This window comes from Candoia aspera, chromosome 13, assembly GCF_035149785.1.
Source record: "Candoia aspera isolate rCanAsp1 chromosome 13, rCanAsp1.hap2, whole genome shotgun sequence".
NCBI lineage: Eukaryota > Metazoa > Chordata > Lepidosauria > Squamata > Boidae > Candoia > Candoia aspera.
Genome location: NC_086165.1, coordinates 15,099,567 through 15,120,542, shown reverse-complemented (window position 1 = coordinate 15,120,542; position 20,976 = coordinate 15,099,567). Strand labels below are relative to the sequence as shown.

Below are 20,976 nucleotides of genomic sequence, written 5' to 3'. Positions count from 1 at the left end.
ATCACCTAGTGTTGCTGCTGTGATTGAGATGGATGAAATAAATACATTTAGCTTGGTTTAGAACAGAATCCAGTACACACCCAATCAGAAGTGACCCTTCCAAGTGCAGCAGGGTTTGGTTCCACTGAAATGCAGACAGGATTGCAGCTTTAAGACACATTTATTAAACTAGAGCACATACTTTTCTCTATAGAAAAAGGCCAAAGAAACAGATCTCTTGCAAATGCTATTTATAGTTATTTTTGTTATACAAAGCAGAAATGATAAAAAGGGTATGGCAAGAACCGCCCTGCTCAGTGGTTTCTAAGCTCAGTTGCCCTCAGTGGTGTGGTCACCATTTAGAAGGGCCACGTCATCCAAAGTTGGTTGCTAGAGGGAACGGTCTGTGAACTTCATTTGCATCCGTTTCCGTGACTCGGTGGGAACAGAAACTCCAGAGCCAAGCTCTAAAATTCAGACAAGTGCATGGCACAGCCACATAGGAAACCACCAACCTTCCTTCTTTCCTCCCAAAATCCCCACAGCAAGCAACCCACAGACAGCCACTGGTTGCAAGGTGAAGTTAATGCCCTCCGGTGTCAAAGGAAGACACCGGTAGAATTAGCCTCATCCACCTGAGGAAGGGCCTCTGCGTCCTGGTCTCCACGAACAAGTCCCACCACCTTCTCCAGACAGGGGGTTATAACCTGGGAGAAGAAAGAGGAACTTCATCACATGATTTCCCTCAGGGAACAGGGTAGGGAAGGACACAAACTAAAGACAAGTAAAAGGAAATCTGGAGTCCTTCAAAACCAGTAACAGCAACAAGGAAAAAAATCTTATATGAATAATCCTGTATATGTGGGGAAAGTGGCATCTGTAGGCTAAGAAACATTACTCAGATCAACAGGATACTGATTGCATGCATATATTACATTAAGGACCAGTGACTTTTGTGAGAAACAGAGGCTCTCTACCACCTAAAATAGAAAAGCAATGTTTTTTCCTTCAATTTCCAGCATCCCCCATCATCATTTTCATGCTGACCAGGACTGATGAAAGTTGTGATTCAATCACAAGTAGGGACATACAAAACTCAGTGGCCCAATAACAGAATAGAAAATGTTTTGCAATGTTTAAAAAATAAAGAACTATCTCAAGAACAGAATCAGCACATTATAGGAGAAAAACAAAATTTTCTGGAGGGACAACTGGATCATGGAGTTTTACATTCAGCTAGCCTCAGGTTTCCAATCCACAAGATACAGAGCTTGATGGAATGAAGCAAGGAGTACCATATTGAAAGGCGCCCCACCCTCCAAGATTACTTGTAATTAAACAGAAACACACACACACACAAATGATTCTTGGTTTAGAACTTACCATCACCTCGTAAGGGCTTTCTGCTGGGTTTTGGCTTTGTGACAGCTTTTGATGTTGAGGCTCCAGGCTTGGGTTCCTGAAATTCAGAGAAAAACTCCTTCAGAGATTTCAGCTCATCTTTTGAATTCGAACAGTTTTCCCATTCAGCCCAAAGGACCAACCTGGTTGTGTTGGAGAGTCTCTTTGTAACTTTTTCCTTCCTGCATGCTTTCCCACATGGCTATCTTTTGCCTTCTCTTCTCCTCTTCAAGCTGAGAGGCAAAATGTGAATGTAACAGATTAAAATGAAATTTTGGGTGCACGCCAGGCTGGGTGCCCTCCAGGCTGAATGCAGGCTATCAAAGGGAAGTAGAAGGACCACGGAAAGAAGGGGAGTGGTTGACATCTAGCTCTGGCTCTCTGCATCTTGTATCCCCCCAAATGTGCTAGCCTTTAACTCCAATAACTGCCAGCCAGCATAACTAAAGGGAATTACAGGTAGTCCACATTTAACAACCATTTGTTTAGCAACAGTTCGAACTTACGAAGGCAATGAAAAACTGACTTACAACTGTTCCTCTCACTTATGACTGTTCCTTGCACTTAGATTGTCGCAATGTCTCATGGTCACATGATTGCCATTTTCAACCTTCCCGGCTGGCTTCCAGTAAGCAATATCAATGGGGAACCATGTGATTCACTTAGCAACCATGTGGTTTGCTTAGCAATCATGTTATTCACTTAACAACCACTACAAAAATGGTAATAAAAATGGGTGGAATTTGCTTAATGACTGCATCGCTCAGCAACCAAAATTCTGGTCCCAATTGTGGTCGTTAAGCGAGAACTACCTGTACTTGAGTTGAAGTCCAACATTATCTAGAGAACACAAAATTGGGATGTATGACTTCCACTGAGCAGGCCTGATGGAGGCAGCCAGAAATGAACTAGCATAAAGAGACAAGATTTAAATTCAACAGCTTCTGGGCAAAAGTACACATATTCTCTTTATGCATAAGAGTTGCTTTTCCAGGAAAAATGTTCCCTTCAACATGAGGAGAGAGGAATAAGTAAACCAGCCTACACTGATGTCAGAGGAACACAGTTATCTTCACAGCCAGATAACTAAACAAGTTATTTGGAATGGAGGGTGAGGACAATTTGGATGACTGAGGAGATAACATGCTGAAATCAACAAAGGAGAGTGCAATTCCTTTTCATTTTTTCTCTCTTGGCAGGTTCAGACTTATAGCTAACTTTCTGCATGTTTGCAAACTTCCCACACTTCGGGTGTAAAGGGAAAGAATGTACACTGTGCTACGTCCCAAGCCCCCAATATTTTCTGCATATTTCAAGCATTAGGCTATAACCAATCCAAACTGACTAGGTTCACATATTACATTAAGCTATGGTTTACTTTACCAACTCTGTTGGACAAACCAGGGTGAGCTAGTTCACATACCACGCTAAGTCACTATGGTTTTTTACAATCCACAATCACACACTCCATTAAACCACCAAGCAAATAAGCCACTGTATGGTTTCGTGCAATGTGTGAATCCAATTTATCATGATGACAAACATTACAGAATAGAAACTCCTGTGCCAAGTTCTAAATTAGCTTTTTAGAGGGAAGATCCCAAATTGTACTCTGAAAATGCTATTTATGGTACTGATTTTTTTCTTTTTCCAGATGCAGGCTCCCAGTCAAATGTCTGTATATTTTCCTCATGCTTTTGAATAAAAAGCACACTTGTAGCTGCTGGTCTTAAAATTTGCTGCAGATGGTGGTTCTGTAAACAGCTGCTTTACTATCAAAGACAAAGCCAACTGGTTGGGATATACCATCTTCTGCTTTTCCTTGAACTTCTCTGCTTGTGCGTTCAATTCTTCCTGCATCTTCATCCGGGCAGCTAGAAGAGCTTCTTGTTGTTTAACGACAACATCCGGTGCTAAACCAATCACAAGAGAGAGTTATCAAAAGCTTCAAGTCTCCTAGAAATCATGAATTTGCACTAGCCTTATGCTTTTCATCTGTTCTGACACTAAAACTTGCCTTAATTTAATTTGCCACTGCTGCTCAGATTTCAGAGTTAATCACTTCTACCTGGTTTAATATTCCAGCAGAATGACAATTCTCCAACCTAGAATTTTCTGGAATGTTGGTGACAATTCCCACCACCCTTAGCCCTCTTAGACAAATATGCTAACCCAACATAGGAAGAACTGAACAAAGCTAAGCTTCTGGAATAAAACATGATTAATCTGAAAGTCTCTTCCATCAAAATGGAAGGGATAATCAGTACTGGCTAACCCAGAACATCATTAAGTCTACTTCTAAGCACATGCAATTTGGGGGGGGGGACTTTCCTGAAGCAATCTGAGCAGACACACATTCCAAAACCAAAAAAAGGAGATAAGATTTATTTCTTCTGCTAATCATAAGTGAAGCATACAGCCTGGAATTTCAAGAACTGTGGAAAGAAGGCAATTGTATTTTACTTCTCACAAATCACAGAAACTGTGATCCTAGTTCTGATCAGTTCTGTGGAGATGATGACCACAGTATCCAGCTAGCAACACTTGCAGATGATAGCACAATACTAACAAGCAATTGCTGGGATTTTGTTGCACCCTGTCACTACATGCATGCAGCTTTGCAGAATAAAGTAAGTAAAAGGAACAGAGATTGCAATCTAAACTTCTGCATGGACAAAAGGGAGGAGTTCATATCACCTTCCATCTATTTTGTCTGTGGCTTCTAAACATATTATTTCTTTGTATTGCTTCAAATCCTCTTCCTTTTTCCAGTTTTCATAGGCTTACCTACTCTGTTCAAGAATACAAGCTCATCTTGCCCCTAGTTAACACCAAATCCTAATAATGGTCCACATTTTGTTAGCAGTAGCAATAATAAATGTATCCTGCTCTGATGCATACAGATCTTCCTGAAGAAGCAGTCACGCACTCATAGAGACAATAGCCATACAAGAGCATGCCTCATACGCACCTACAGCTGTTATGGGCACACGGGGTTCTTTAGTGACTTGAAGATTTTTCGAGAGTTTTTGTATGAGTAGATAAACAACAATAAGACCAAAGAGGATATACCAGCCATAGTCTGAGACCAGTGAGCTCGCTGGAAGAGAAGACAAGGCAAGAATTTAACTTGGATATAGAACAAAGAACAAGGAACAGGTCGGGATTTGGTCTGCTGCAACACCAACCTGGCAGTGAAAAAATACAACTGTGTTAAGCTAACAAAGGACCAACTAAAGGCAGAAAAACAACATTATTCCATACATCTAGGGTGCGAGATATCTAGTAATTTATCACGTACAGCCAGTCGCTCCCATTGCTAATACAGCACAACAAATTTCTGCTCATCCTTTGCAGGTGTTCTTCTCTGAAGCTGAGTGGAAAAACTGGTGGGGAGGAGGGAACTGGTATTCTGGATTGTGAGGTCCTTAGAATTATTGCACCATGCCAACAGCATCCTGTTCAAGACATTTCACTTCCATTCTTCCTATTAGAATGCAACCCTGTCAGAATCCAAGTGCAGCATTGTTGGGTCAGACAGACGTTTCTAAACAGGTGCTTTTAGAAATCCAGAACATGCATACAGGTAGTCCTGGCTTAACAACAGTAATCAGGACGGGAATTTTTGTCGCTAAGCAATGCAGTCATAAAGCGCAACTGCATTGCTTAGGGAGGGCAATCCCGGCAGTCCCTGTTGCTGCCATTAAGCGAGAATCGCGGGTCGTTAAGCAAGGACTTCCTCGCAACGTCCTGTAGGCTTCCAACAACCAAAGTCAGTGGAGAAGCTGGCAGGAAGTTGCAAGTCCCAGGCAGCTCGCAAGCAGGCTGGCAAGTGGCTGCTACCAGGTGGGGAAGGGTGCACAGGTGGCCAAAGCAGTGCGCATGAGTGATTTTGGGCCCAGGGTGGCTGCTGCCAGGTGGGGGAGACTTACCTGAGTGACTTGTGACCTTCCCTGCCAGCTTCCCCATTGACTTGGCTTGTGGGAAGCTGGCAGGGAAGGTCACAGATGGTGATCAAGTGACTGCAGGGTGCTACAACCATCGCATGAGCCAGTGCCCAGATCACGATCACATGACTGCAGGGGTGGTGTGACAGCCAGAACTTTGAGAACTGGTCATAAGTACTACTCGTTCAGTGCCATCACAACTTTGAATGGTTGCTGAACAACTGGTTGGTAAGCGAGGACTACTTGTACTTATTTGTACTCTCAATCTTTTCTGTTTTATTGTGGCACACTAGCTAGTCATCTTAACAGGCATCACTAACACAATGATTTGTTCTTTGCTCAAAATTCACTCATCCTACAGATGTAGCTGAAATATTCATTTAATTCCAGAAGAAATGCCTCTTTTTTGTATTTACAACGAAGCAGAATTGTATTTGGATGTTGTGTCATTTTGTAATTGAAGCTATAAATATATCAGTGGTACTGTGTCATACAGTACCACTGATATATTTATGGTAACTCCTTTAACCATTTCTTTCGCACTTTTCAAAAAATGCTTAGCAAACATATATGCAACAAGAAAACTAAAAAAGTAAACAATTAAAAATGATACAACCAAATGAAACATAGTAGCAAAAACCTCTAAGTGTCAGAGTTAAGGAAATCATACACTTAATTCCAAATATTTCAATCCAGATATAACTTCAATAAAATACAGTTGCCCTTTAGTGCAATCTTTGAAGATGTTTTATGACATGATTGCTATATGTCACTCTGGGAACTTGGCTAAAACAGCAAAACAGAAATGTAACATAATATCACAGTACACCTCAGCCTAGCTGTAGGCTCATGACGCAGTAATCTAGCTGAAGTCAAGGTTTGAAAAAAGATCGGAGATATTGCTTAGAAACCCTAAGTTCCATGGTGGAGAACTGCAGGTTGGGGAAGTCCCTTCTAAAACGCGATATACACTAGGATTGTCAGTGCTTCAGAATGATTCCAAAAAGCAGTGCCAGAATGCATGGGAACATGAATGCAACTGTCTGCAGCTGCCAGTGATCTTGAAAAAGACACAGCTGGTTTAAAGACCTGCAGGCAGGCACAGCATTGGTGCCACCACACACTCGGGGAAACCTTTTTGCAATGATCTAATCACACAGGGCACAGCCCTAATAAACACTTGTTTTAAAAAGACCTAATTAGTATTCTAATGACCAAAAAACAAGGTAGCAGACATAAATGATGAGCTGATGGACTGTCACAACAGCCATGTGTGTATGTAATGGCATAGTTTTTAATTTCCAAAAGTACTTGTGCTCCTTCTCTGGAGCATAGAGTCCCACACTTTAAAATCAAAACCTGAGAGTCCGCCAATGCGTGGACTCCCATAAGGAGATGAAGAATTTTGCCTACTGTTCTACTCCCCATATTTCAGCAATCTAGCTTTGAAAAGTGGAGGGAATCCACTTTTTTAGGGTGGATCTTGCCCAGAAATTGAGAGGAACATTCCCGTTTACACGATGCTCCCTCCTTTGTGCATTGTTGCTATTATTAGTAGTAGTCGTAGCTATACTTATTACATTTTTATCCCTGCAAGCTATACGGACCATCATTCAGCCTTCCTCAGCTTGGTCGCCGCTGCATACATTGTGACGGTAGCTCCCGAAACTCGAAGCCCACACATCTGAGAATTATGGGAACTGTAATCCCAACACCTCTGGAGACCCCCAGGCTGGCAAAGACTGGATTAATCTCTGTAAAATGTACTAAAGCGCAGCAACACATCCACCTCTTTCTCTGTTTATGCCCACCGAACCCCTAGTCACTAGAAACGATATACTGCCTTTGAACATGGAGGCTCCTTTTTAAAGCCCTAAATTCGGAACTTCTCCCAAGGAAGCCACAAAGAACCTCCCAGAACAGATTCACCCTCACCTGCGTGGAGAAGGAACTGGACACCTTCCTGTCCCGCGGGAGGGCCCTGAGCAGCCGGCGGCACGTTACCCGCCATCCCGCCACAAGCCGGAACGGCTCAGCCACATCCGGGTTTCTCGCTCTCTGACGGCTAGCCAATGACAACGCCGCACCTCAGAATTCCGTCTCCCAATGAGGATGTAGATAAGGTTGCACCAATCGGGAGCCGAAGCAGAGAAGGTGGGGCGAAGTTTCGACCAGTCAGGAGAAGCGAAAGCGGCAAAGTTAGGATGACTAGGCTGAATGGAGAAAACAAGACTTCTCTAGCGGGGCGTGGCTACCTCGGAGGCGGGGCGGGCAAAAACCCGCGGGGAACTTTCGGGGGAGCCTGGCGTAGATCGCTTCGCTTGTAACTTACATTACAAGCAACGTGGCAATTCACGTCCGGTTTGCAAAAGCTGTAAAAAAAAAAAGTTGAGATGCATTTTGTGCGTGTAATACAGAGGGACGTGTTTATAAGCTGCAGCTCAACATTTGCACGTCAAAATGCATTTCATGTTTTATATACATATATGTGCTCACGCACACACGTGCGTAGGCATTTAATCGGGTTAATAAGCCCAGTATGTCTTTGCTCTTCACTTTTGAACACCTCTATAACAGATCTTTCAGGGCAGGAGGCCACGAAAGGTTCTTAAAATTATTTCTGGCCTGTCTAGATTGTATCACAGGGTAGCTGTCTCTCATTAGATTTTGAGCACCAAGGAAGACACCTCAGTCATGACCTTCACATTTGTAGTAATAAAGTATGTGTGTTCTGACTAGTAGCATCAGGCATCAAGGACAGAGGTTTCAGTTCTTTTCTGGTGCAGTGCCAATTGGGAATTGTCACAGGAGGTAGATCAAAAGAGCTACTTCAATAACACAAGTGACAAACAAGTCCAAAGGTATATACCTTATTATCTGGTTTATCATGGACCATACAACAAACTTTTCTAAAAAATCAGGAAAAGTAAAACAGGTCTATTTCACCATTTGACAGATTGAGAATCACAGTAGTGGCCATCATTCCTGCTTATCTGCATGGCATTACAACTCCAGCAACGTGGATGTCACAATATTTTAGTAGTGTCTTAACCCTGCCAACTAAAAAGATAAATTTCACCATAGTTAATTCTAAGTTTAGCATGTTGCATCCAAAACATTAAATTGGCACTGCATAGTAACTAATCTGCTTTTCTTTCTGCTCAGCTGAACATTTAGCCAATCATTTTTCATCTTTTTTGCTATTTTCAATCAGCAGTGAGCGAGCTCTCACTTGAATCTGAGTCTGCAAACCTGACTTAACAAGCAAATTCCCAAACAGAGCTTGCTGCTTGTGACAGAACAACACAATAAAGCATAACGTAAGAGCAGATGCGTTGGGAGTCTGTGCAATCCCAATAACAGTTATAGCACTAGTAAATTCGTTTATTATACTGTTAATCTAGCTGAACATAAACATTAAAACAGTTTACACTGAATGGCGGAATGCATTTCAAAAAAGGCGGCTTTATTTAACTTCAAATGTACAGTATAAAATTTACAAACTACAATTTGCATATCCCCACAGTGCTTTTCAACGAAACAAAAAAGTTGTGTTCAGGAAAGAACTCAAAAGCTCAGCCAAACAATAGTATACTGTAGATTATACAAGATGTAAAAAAGTGCATATTAAGATCCATTGGCAACTGTATCTTCCTCCATCTCCTCCTCAGCCTCATCTGAAGGGCCTAAGTAACAAATAAGAAATCAAATTTTAAAAAAAACAACCTTAATTCTGTCCACCAGAGATGTGAAAGATCATATTCTTACCGAAGGAACAGTTGTACTGGGTCAGTTTTTTTTTCATTTGGAAAGATTTACAATCTCTCATACTAACTTGCCAACTTTTGAGTTATTTGCATATTCTGACCTTCCTTGCTGCCCCAGACTGCAATAAGGACACATTACCACACTCTGTAGCGAAGAGTATTTAATTCTGTATTGCTTGTTTTTGTTCATATTTTAAACAGCATATTCTCAACAAGATGGCAATTTAAATACCTCAGCCTTGAAATGTTCCATTCTGCCTTCAAAATTACCCTAACTTGCTCCAGAAACAATAAAAAGTCTCCTTCTCTGCTCTTTCAACAGAAACTGGTCAGCTACCCGTTCTATAAGATGGAAGGCTAGCTATTTCTTACCAGCTTTACGGTCCCTGCCAGGGATTTGACCAGCTTGCAACAAGCCTTTGAGCCTCTCCACTTCAGCCAGAGTTGAGGCATTTGCAATGGCGTTCTTAAAAAGAAACATCAAAAGTCACTCATGTACATTAAGAAAGGCCAATGAATAGTCAAGCTCAAAGGATATTATTTTCTGTAACAAACAGCTATGAATTTGTAAGGAATCTATATTCATCAACTGCAAAACAAATGAAGAGAAAGCTACACAGTAGCAAAAGCAAGCTTACAACTGCAAACAAACAAAATAAAGTTCTGGAAATTAACAGCAGCATGTACTTTTATATCAAGACTTTGGCTAGATTTGTCCACTGAGCACCTTTTCTTGATTGATTTCTCCTTTTATGGGGTCTGAAAATATTACCTTTATAGCCTCCACGTCTCCTGGGGAGGGGCCAGCCTTCTTTTTGTCAGTAGGCAAACCAGCACCTGGGTTGAAACTTCAGAAAGAAATGTCCTGTTAAATTTAAAAAGGTCCTCACCTGCTTCTTGAACTTCCCAAGAGAAGCCCAGGGAAGCCCAGATTTCAATCAAGTGTAGTATCTTATCTTTGTTAACAAACTGATACAATTAAATGATAGCTCTTTCAGAAACACCACCAGGAAAGCATTCCCTAATACCACCCTTTAACACTGTCCCAAGCAAAATGAAAATGGTACATGCAGGTTAAGCTGCTGAGTTAAATTTTGAACCATCACAAGTCATATTGTTTCTTCAAAGGTATATGAAGCAATGCAGTGTTAATTAGTGACAGCTACTGCTTCTTCAACTAGGTCTTCATTTGCCTGTGGTGTTTCTGAAGAGTTTAAAGTGGTTATCCGTATCTTACGTTTTGGCTCTCCTGGCAATATCCTTTGCAAGCTGTGCACCCCGCTTGCCCTTGAACATTTTCTCTGCCTCCTGACGCTCCTACAGCAACACCACACACACAAAGTTAATGCAACATCAACAGAAACAAGCATACTGTGCATGGTTTTTGCCCCAAAGCAAATTGCAGGATGTGTAATAACTTATATAAATACACACACACACATCAAGATTATGCATTTTAACTTGCAATTCTTCCCAAAGGTTGTGTAGTTTATGTCAGACATTTCTTCCATTTTTGAAAAGGGATGTACTGCTGTCAAAGATGGCACATAAACTACTATGTCATACAACAAATTCCATTTAGCTTAGATGCTCTGATATTATTCACTTTCTTTCTCCAACCATCTAAGAAAGGAATTAATATCCCAGTTTCTAGGGACTTACTCCAAATGTGCTAGTTTAAAAGAACAGAATACATGTTTCAAAATGAATTCTAAATTTTCATTTGGTCTATCATATGCTGGTTGGACACAAAACCAGAATTCCTAGTTTTATCTTTTTTTTATCCATTCAAATATATCTGATTCTTGGAGATTGCCTGGACAAGTCCCTGCAGTTTTCTTGGCAAGGTTTTTCAGAAGTGGTTTGCCATTGCCTCCTTCCTAGGGCTGAGAGAGAGTGACTGGCCCAGGTCACCCAGCTGGATTTGTGCCTAAGGCAGGACTAGAACTCAGGGTCTTCCGGTTTCTAGCCTGGTGCCTTAACCACTACACCAGACTGGCTCTCTAGTTTTATCTTAATTACCTTTTAAATTTAGAACACAAGTATATATTTTAAAACTTCCAGCTTTATGACTGCATTGTGGTATGTTTCCATAAGATCAGCAATTACAAGACGACATTTCAAATTACAGTTGCAAAAGTCCATCCATAATCAAAATGATACCCAGAAAATAGAAAAACTCAAATAAAGCAAATGAATCTACTTGTCAGGAAACAGTACTTCAGAAGTGTCAGAGGACTTACTTTTAATTTCACTTTTTGGAAATCCAGCACTCTGACTTGTGGAACCTTGTGGATGACGTACAACCTATAATGCTTCTTATTTGTTACAGGATTTCTCAAAACACTAAAGAGGGAAAAGGAAGACATTCACTCAATTCCAAAAGGAGAAATGTGTTTAGACAATTTAAATACAGGGACTACTAAGAGAAAAACTCTGGGCTTTCCCTTCCATTTCTGTCAATTGTGTTTCTCATAAAGTTCTGAATTCTTAGGTCATTTCTTGACCACAAAGGATGGAATGGAAAAAACAAATTGTGACCCCAAAACCTGAGATCAAAGGAACGTAGTCTGAACAATTAAAATAAATTAATTACCAGATGAAAAAGCAATACAGACACAGGTCTTTGATAAGGATAAGAGTTTGCAACACCGATCAGTTTGTTGGCAGATTGCTGGGAAAGCCTTTAGCCCAGGAGAGATCAGAAAAGTCACACACCAGGCATTTCTATAAAAATAATTTATTTACAGAAAGCAAAATGAAAGCAAAACATATTTAAAGGACTTAGCTCTCATTGAGAGCTATCTGGCTGACTACATGCCGGCGGACAAGAGAAAGAGGAACTGAAACAAGTCCGGGCAGGTTCCTCCCCCCAGGTGCAATAATTAACATTCGAAAAGGGGGCAGCTGAATTCAACCTCTGCACCCGGCCAAAATGATTAGATACAATAGCACCTTAATCTGTTAGTAGGAAAACCATTAACACAGTTAACAAGTGACTGCAGATAAAAAAATATCTTAGGATTGTTCCAAGTTTACATGTGAAAAAGAATGAGCTATTAAATGGAGATTTCTTATGTTTTACAAACATTGCAATTACATGCAAAAAAAGAAGGCACTTATTTCAAATACCTATCAAGGAATTTACCCTATATAACCTGATTTAACACCATACATTATACATATATAAAATATTACAAGGTCAAAATGTCCCATTCTGATATTGAAACATTACATTCTGACCTCCTTTCATAGCCAGAGCAACCCACTTTCAGACTGCTAAGGCATCTCCCAAGAATGTTTCTAATGAGATTGGAATGGAAAACTCCCAAGTTTTGACTACAAAATATTTTAACACCTCTAGAATATATGGAACTTAGTCTTTTGATTACCTGTTATGAAAAACATTTTGCAATATTTTATTAAAGAGCTCACGTTATATTTTTCCTGTGCAAATATTTGCAATCTTCAAAATAATTCTATTTTTTCATGATTATACACTTCTCCTAAAAATAAGTTTTAATCCAGACTCAAAGAACCCACTTATTTGGAATAGCCAACAACTTCAGTATTAAAGAAATATGTTGAACCACAAACAAATTGGAGCCTTTGTTTTTAAAAAGTAATCACAGGCTGATTCTAACTGATGCTGTTTTATATCTATGCATGTATTGTTTTGTTTCTGTAAATAACCCATTCTACCTTGCTATGGAAGAGGAACAATATCAATCTTTAAATAAATAAAACACATAGCAATTGCATATTTTTATGGCACTAACTTCAACCAGCTATTTGTTCAATTTCTGGTGGAAAAACAAATTTACTTTTCACAGAACCAAAGTTCTTTCTAGACTACCACTTGAACTTGCAGGCAAGCATTTAATTTGACTACCTGTATTCTAGTTAAATCTTTTTGACATCTAGTCATATGTTTTAAGTATTCGATCTACAAAGATAAATCTTTCAGGGAGAAAATCTAAAATTCAATGAAAACTGAGGAAGTGACAACTATGTAAAATCTTTGTATTCTCTCCAACATGTATCACCATAAATAATCAGCTTTATTGTAAAAAAATAATGAAAAATTATAGCATAAAAGCCAGCTGGGTGACACTGGGTCAGTCATTTTCTCTTAGCCCAATCTTCCTTATGGAGGAAGAGTTGTTACAGAGAAAACAGGAGGAGGAAATATTATGTATACTATGTTTAGTTGTCCTAGGGACGCGGTGGCGCTGCGGGTTAAACCGCTGAGCTGTCGATCAGAAGGTTGGCGGTTCGAAACCGCGCGGCGGGGTGAGCTCCCGTTGCTCGTCCCAGCTTCTGCACACCAAGCAGTTCGAAAACATGCAAATGTGAGTAGATTAATTGGTACCGCTTCGGCGGGAAGGTAACAGCGTTCCGTGAGTCATGCTGGCCACATGACCCGGAAGTGTCCTATGGACAACGCCGGCTCTTCGGCTTTGAAACGGAGATGAGCACCGCCCCCTAGAGTCGGACACGACTGGACTTTACGTCAAGGGAAACCTTTACCTTTACCTATGTTTAGTTGTACAAATAAAGGTGCAATATAAATCTGATAAGTAAATAAATAAATTTGTTTTTAAGTAACAGTAGCCATGTCCTTAATTTTTTCACCAACCAGTAAGACTGTTTAAAAATAAAGATTTTATACCTCAGATAAGTTAGGGATTTGATAGTTGCCAAAGGATCAAGATCACCCTAAGTAAAATAAAACATTAGGTTAGTGTTAAACATTATTTACATTTTGCATTGTTGAAACTAATCTCCCTCAAGAAGTACAAGCTTTAGTATAGAACAAGCATATATCATGTATGCAATTTAATTTAAGAAAGTTTAGGCTTAGCACTCACCATATATATACTCACCAGATTTTTATTTTTTATATACACAATCAATCTGAAGCTTTGATGCTTCATGTTGTTAAGCTTAATGACCTGTAGAGTTTAAACTTCTAAGCTGCAAACTCCTGGCCTGCCTGATGCACAGCATTCTTTCTGAGCTAGAGAAAGCCACTAACTTTTTTCTTCCAGAAGAAAGAAACCAAGTTACATTGTCTTTTGTAGATTACAGGAAGAAAGGTTGCCCAGGTTTATGCATTATAAGGTCAAAAATGTTCCGCAGATTGGCACCAAGCCATTGGCAAGGCAGACCAACACACATGGACTGAAATTAGAGAAACACATAATGGCCCTGCTGTTTACTTCAACCACCTGTGTTTGTCAAACTACATTTAGAGACCAGTCCTGTCGTTCAGTTTTCTTAAAAGGGGAAAATTGTAAATCTTGACTGTGCAAACAATTCAAATTGCTTTCATCAAGGCTGCTTGCCTGAGAACATCTATCTTCTGCTGTTTATATTAACGAAGCGTATATGGATAAATGTATAAACCAATGATATAACACTAAAACTAAGATTAAAAAGGCTTGGGAAATTTTATCATTAAACACAAAAACAAACATCCTCCTCTTTATCCTTTTGTAGGAAAAAGGCAAATTCAAATATCAGCACATATATAATTCAGATTAGAACAAGAGAGAGAGTAAAAGAAAACCATTAGAACATTTAGTCATGCAACTCAGCACAGACGGGTTTCAAAACAGTCAATTGTCTTTTGGCTTTGTAATCCAGCCAATGTCCTTGTAAACTATACTCTATGGCTTAGGATGATGTAGAAATTCATCTAGAAACTACCATACAAATTCCCACAATTTTATGCATGCCCAGCTAAAGTGTTCAGGTCTTTTAAGAATGTTTAGGTATTGAGAAGGAAATTGAGCATAACTCTTAAACTCTAGGTCACCCTAGCTTAGTTATTTATTCTTTCCTTTATTTGACTTACCAATTCCATGATGTTATTGTTGATAAGGATGAGTTCAGTGAGATTTGTCAAAGACTGTTCAAGTCCTTCACCAATTCGGCTAAAAAAGGGACAGGGTAAAGAGAGAAGAAAACAATTAAACAATTAAACAAAATCTGGTAGAAGAGAATCTCTTTACCAAGTATCATCTGCTTTTACATTTGCATTCAGGTATGCAACAGAAAGAAAGAGCAATCTAGAATTTCCATTTGAACCACAGATCTACAGAAGACGACTCCAGGCCTCAAAATTGTGGCTGGAAATACACTCACCTTAATCTGTTGTTATTCATCAGCAAGGTTTTCAATCTCTTCAGCAGCGGAAAGCCATCCAATTTCCGAATCTCATTGTCTGAGAAATCAATAGTATCAAACTGGTCCAACGTGGCACCCAAATTCTCAATTACAGGAATCTTGTATCCTGATAAAACACAAAGCAGTATAAAAAAGAAAATATACATTCTGAGCATGTATCTGATAACATTTAACAGCGAACTATAATTGCTACACTTATAACAAATCTGGCAAGGAGGCCTGGCAAAATGGATCAAATTCATAAGAGAACGTGGGAGTCTGCCAGAGTGAATGGTGGCAAGCTCAAACAGACAGAAGGAAACAACATTTGAAACAGGATTCTATGACTTTACAGACTTATCTATTGAAATACATAAAGCTGTTCAATAGTTTTAGATATAAAAGTACTGTATATAAAAAAACAGTATTATCAACATTTGTAATCAAAAAGCAAATAAACCACACACCTTAACAGATGCTGGGAATCAAAAACAAAAGATCTTGGCTTTTTTACTTATTTGTAAGAGCTTCTAGGTATAAATTAACCTAGACTGTTACAAAGTGAATCAATCAGCAAAAATGAACAAATTTGCTTTTATAGGCCTGCTGGAGAAAAAAAAACACACAAAATCTGGCCCACCAATAACAGGCAGGGAGCCCCGAATGCCTCCAGCACAACCCAGAGCTTATCACCCATGGGGGTCAGGGCCAAGCCACCTTGTATCAGGCCCACGGCATGCATTTTTCACTTAAGGCAAGTTCAGGTGCCAAAGACAGGGTAGAACAGAGAGGCCAAGCCTTCTCTCTGGGCCCCAACCCTGAAGAACCAAGCCTGCTCTTTTGCTTTTTATTTACTTTTATTTATTAAACAAATTTATAAGGCCGCCCAACTCAGACACGGCGGTGACTCCGGGCGGCGGACAGAGTTAAAAACCACTGTGCTTGTTCGTGTATCAAGAATCAAGGCTGCTATTGCCCAGGCAGCCATGCCAGGTCCTTGCAGGCCACACCAGATTGGAGCAGACGGTCAGAAACAGGTTTGGGTACACAGGTGGCTCCCAGGGCCAGAGGGCCGGAAGTGGAGCCATTCCCGACCCCACTCCTGGGAGCGTCCCGAGGGACTTTAAAACCCGCACAAACCAGAGTTACGCGACCTCCCCGTTCCCTAACATGCCATGAGAGCGCTTTTTAAAATAGGACCCTCACCGGCCACCATCCCGCTCGGAAAGCGCTTTGCGTAGCCAGCCCAGGAGCCCCGGGCCTACGAAGCCGAACAGGAGCAAGCTCACTCCCGCTCCGCCCCCACGCTGGCTTCTTACCGCGCAGGTCGAGCTCGCGGTCTCGCACGGCGCTGGTATACTGCGCCGCCTGCTCGATGAGCTCCGCCGTCAGCTTCACCATCTTTCCCTCTTCAGCAACCTCCGCAAAAGACGCACCGCTGCCAGAAAGGCGCTTTAATGGAGCGCGCATGCGTCGCAACGACCCCTGACGCAATCCGGAGAGCTGAGTTACCGAGCGGCCGGAGCCGAAAGCCGAGCTATCGAGCGCCGCCGGCTTTAGCGCAGGGCTACTCCGTCGCCATGGTAACGCTGACGCTGTTGGCGTGGAGGACCTCCTCTTTTCAAGGGGAGGGGGTTGGATTTACCTGGAAACCCCCCCTTGGGTTTACAAAGTCACAGAAGATGCTCTTCCCCCTCCCAATAAAGCCCAAATAGAAATACAAATACTTGCAGGTGGCAAAACACTATTGTCAAGATGCCCTGACAAGCCCATTGAGGATTTAATGTAGTGTTTCTTAAAATGTGATCTGATTTGCCAGATACTGAAGATATTTGCAAACGTTTAAAACAATGTCACTCTTCTCATTATTATTCTTTATCTGTTAAAAAAAATTTTTATGAAAATTTTTTTATTGATATTAATATTGAAGGGGTTTAATATTGTTATTTTTATATGACTAGATAATCATTCTACAAATGCATCGATTTTAATTTTTAATATGGTAAATATCAATAAATATAATCCATACAAACCAAAGCTCTTTTGGGGTCTTCCATACTTTTCAAAAATGAGAAGCGGTCCTGAGAGCAAAAAGTATAAGAAACACAGACCAAACAGCCTCCTGGCTCAACCCCCATCGTAGCCCAATGCCTGGGGGAAGAGCCAGGTCTTCACGGCCCTCTTGAAGGCTAAAAGGGTAGGTATCCCTCAGACCTCAGTCTACTTGCCTTTTCCAAACCATTTTTTAAAAAATCTTTATTATGCATTTTGAAAAAATCTAAAACAGAAGTAGCCCAAAGAAGAACATTTACCAAATTGAGATACCCATTTATAAGGCCCATTTGTCCTTCTGGCTCTTGTTCATTTTTTACCAGCCCAAAAAGCTTTTCACCACAAGAAAGTTTTGCACACCAGTCAATTATCTTCATTATCTCCACTGTAATCGCAAGGAAATATATTTTAATTTTTAATAATATTTTAATGTTTAATGTTTGTTTCATATTTTTATAATGATTGTTTTTATATATTTGTTGTTCTTTTTGACTGTTGCAGAACCTCCTGTGGCGCAGAGTGGTAGGTGGCAGTATTGCAGCCAAAACTCTCCCCACAACCCAAGTTCGATCCCAGCGGAAGTGCTAGAGAAAAGGAAACAGAAACTTCCCACTCTGATTTGCCTAAATATAGGTTTCTCATTGGAGAGTAGAGTCCTTGCTGGAATTCCTGGGTTGTTACTTCCTTAATAAACCTTACTAGGAATCAGAGCAATGAGAGACTTTCCTTGGAGTTGCTACAACAGAAGTCTCATACAACCACTATGTTTGTATTTAAATGAGGTCCAAACAGATTGATTTTATTATGACCTATTTTAGTCTACTGCATGTTGTGTGAATGCAGTCAGTTGTAATGGACTTCTCAGAGCCTGAGAAAGCAGCTAGTGATTCATGAGGCATTGCTAGCTCATAAAATTGGCATGCTCCGTCATCAGAAAACCCCCCACCTCCTCTATTAATCAAACAGTTGCTAGCAAGAGAATTAAGAGGGCTAGAGATAAGTTGGGTGTTAAAGTGAAAGCATCTAGTTGTTGACATTTCTGAAACTGAATCCCTTTTCCCTTTCAATAAATTTGATTAAATAGGATTTTGTGAGAATCGTGTTGTCTGTTGCCAAGAGCTTGCTACTAAAGACTTTCCCACGTGCTGATTCCAACTTTTGGGCAGAAACCTATAGCGACTGGACTATAGATCACAGCATCTACATTTTCGCATACATCTGCACCTTGCGCTTAAATTTGAGTAGACAATCTGGCTGAGTTTATACAATGTGCTTAGCTTGGTCAATCCTAAACCTTTTTTTGTTTGGTGGCTTAGCATCCACCTACAGTCCGTGTGGTTAGTTTATGGTTGAAATCAGAAAATGGATTCATTCCATTGGGAGAAAAATAAGTTTTCAGATGAATGGTCCCATTTAAACCAAACTGAAACATAAAAAAATATGGCAACAACCTTGGAAACTATCTCACACCAGCTTCTGCAGCTTTTGCTAACTTTTGTCAGGATATTCCCAGAGCAGCCCATGAATCTCCATATTCAAGAAGTTTGCTCCCTCCCTTCTTCCCACCAGACAATGGCTTTCTTCAGAGTAGATAAGTAGGGCAGAAAGTAACGAGATGTATGGCTTATGAATATGTATGTATGCCTGCATCATCATATGAACACGTATGCTTACATCATTTCCTTTTGCTGTAATATATAAATATCATTCCTTCAGCCTGCAGGGGAGGCACCCACCATCTTGGTGAGAACCTCCCCAGTGTGCACTGTTTAATAAATACTGCAGTTCAGCCTTGAATATTTGCTTTGGGTCCTACATTTGATTCCACACCAAAATTAGGTTAAGTGCATTGTCTGAATTCAGCTCATGCAGAAGATTGTACTCCTGTTCCAAGAACTGCCATTTTTATAGACAAAATGAATTTAGTCCAGACCATTTGCTCAGCTGCTTCTCCAAACTTGCCTTGCCTTGTCTAGCTCAGCTTCTTTCACTTATCTTGCCTCTTTTAATAGCTTCAAGGAAGCATCTTTGATATGAGGTCCAAGGCCTGTGCTGTTTTATAGCAACTCCTAAACAGACACATTTCTGAAAAAAATTGACTGCATGTTTGACAAAGACAGATGTGCCTTTGTTCCTTTCCTGTGTTCACACAAAATTAATGCTAATGTGTATGCATTTACACACAGACAAATATACAACTTGGTCTTTTTTTCACCTGCAGGTTGCATTCTTGTTAGAACATCTTGGCAACATGAAGAAATCAGTGTGTTGGCAGTTCACTATTTAAAGAGTTTCTCACCAGTCTTCTGTATAAAACACAACTTACCTCTACTTAAATTGACAGAAGCCATAGCATGTAAAATTTACTATGCACGTCTTCTCTGTCTGTCTGTCTGTCTTTTGGAGAGGAATGTTGATGTGATCAGCCCAGCCTTGACCAGACATTGCTTATCTCTTAGCAATTATATATTATTGGTTGTTCATCAGCCAAGAAGTGTCCTCAATATAGTCCTTCTGCATGCATCAGTGAGGATAATGCATTTTTTAATAAGCCAGGAGGGCAGTGTTAGAGCAGCATACTGCTAACTAGTAAGACACATTACCATGTAAGGGTTGGTAGGGAAGAAAGCCAACTAGGACTGAATTTTAAGATCAAGGAGAAGTTGAAACATGAAGAGAGCAAATCTGACTGCACCTTAAATTTTCAAATAGCAAAATTAAACGGAAAAACAGGTCCAAAATAAATGGGCAACCAAAGCCCACAAGCATCCACAAACTAAGTTTTTTTCTGCTATCCCATCTTCTGAAATTGTTGCTTTGGAATTGAACACCAAATAATAAAGGCACAATTTCTTGCAGATTTTTGATAGAAAACAAACTAAAAGCATAAGGGGTCTTAATGCACCTAGAAACAATGAAGTCACTACACCACAAAATGCAAACAATTCCTGGAAATCCTGGGTCTGTATTCTTGTGTTATGCTATAAAGTCTTTGCTTCCCCAGTGTCTCATAGGCCTCCCAAATAATTTTTTAAAAGGTAAAAGTTACAGCCAAATTAACGTTGTGGATACACAAGAGACATTCTTGCTGGTATACTCTATGTGTGTGATGTTAATGATTTTTACTTTAGGAATGTATTGTATTGCTACTGGAGGAAAATGGATTGATCTGGCATTTCTAATGTTCCTTTTTTAGGTTTATCAAATGTTGAAAGTTCATCCATTGTTTCTGGCTTGGGGCAATTCTGCATTTCTCTCTATACTGTGTTTACTGGGAAGAAAGCTCACATTTTCTGCTCTGAGATTGCTGGAAGGAAATCAAGATAGAGGGGTACAAATGCTATATGTCAGTAGAATTAATATTTCTCCCTTCCTTAGGCACCCTCTGAACTGCAACAACTGGATTTAAATCTTATATTCCTGTCACTGGAGACCACGAGGTGGCATACTAGCATCAGAGAAATTTATGCCAAGTGTCTACTTCATCAGAAACTGCATACTTAACAAGAAAAATGTTTTACCCATCCAGAGATGATAGATAGATGGATGTAAGATAGATATATAGATAGATATATAGATAGTCTGGTGAAAAACACAAATTTTGTGTGGGACTGAGTCAGCTTTTGCCAAGAAATAAATTATTGTGAAAACACCAACCA

The 20,976-nt window shown here is 40.1% G+C and overlaps 2 protein-coding genes across 2 annotated transcripts; both read right to left on the bottom strand.

Moving 5' to 3' along the window:
- Window positions 1–141: 141 nt before the first annotated feature.
- Window positions 142–7,401, bottom strand: SELENOS (selenoprotein S). The gene is made up of 6 exons (XM_063313963.1): window positions 7,263–7,401; window positions 4,352–4,480; window positions 3,187–3,293; window positions 1,524–1,613; window positions 1,363–1,438; window positions 142–686 (listed from the first exon to the last, which is right to left on the bottom strand). Exons 1-6 carry the CDS (start codon window positions 7,336–7,338, stop codon window positions 607–609), a joined length of 558 nt encoding a protein of 185 aa, XP_063170033.1. The 5' UTR covers window positions 7,339–7,401; the 3' UTR covers window positions 142–606.
- Window positions 7,402–8,772: 1,371 nt separating this feature from the next.
- Window positions 8,773–16,737, bottom strand: SNRPA1 (small nuclear ribonucleoprotein polypeptide A'). The gene is made up of 9 exons (XM_063314050.1): window positions 16,585–16,737; window positions 15,245–15,392; window positions 14,955–15,033; window positions 13,767–13,813; window positions 11,338–11,440; window positions 10,332–10,411; window positions 9,867–9,942; window positions 9,467–9,560; window positions 8,773–9,013 (listed from the first exon to the last, which is right to left on the bottom strand). Exons 1-9 carry the CDS (start codon window positions 16,733–16,735, stop codon window positions 8,955–8,957), a joined length of 837 nt encoding a protein of 278 aa, XP_063170120.1. The 5' UTR covers window positions 16,736–16,737; the 3' UTR covers window positions 8,773–8,954.
- Window positions 16,738–20,976: the final 4,239 nt, after the last annotated feature.

Coding starts and splice junctions, on each gene's coding strand:
- SELENOS (XM_063313963.1), bottom strand. CDS start 7,338: ATGGCGGGTAACGTGCCGCCGGCTGCTCAGGGCCCTCCCGCGGGACAG. Junction 3,294..4,351: donor TGTGCCCATAACAGCTGTAG/GTGCGTATGAGG, acceptor TGATTGGTTTAG/CACCGGATGTTGTCGTTAAA. Junction 1,439..1,523: donor AGACTCTCCAACACAACCAG/GTTGGTCCTTTG, acceptor TCTGAATTTCAG/GAACCCAAGCCTGGAGCCTC.
- SNRPA1 (XM_063314050.1), bottom strand. CDS start 16,735: ATGCGCGCTCCATTAAAGCGCCTTTCTGGCAGCGGTGCGTCTTTTGCG. Junction 11,441..13,766: donor AAATCCCTAACTTATCTGAG/GTATAAAATCTT, acceptor TTCCCTCTTTAG/TGTTTTGAGAAATCCTGTAA. Junction 9,561..9,866: donor GAGACGTGGAGGCTATAAAG/GTAATATTTTCA, acceptor TTTCTTTTTAAG/AACGCCATTGCAAATGCCTC.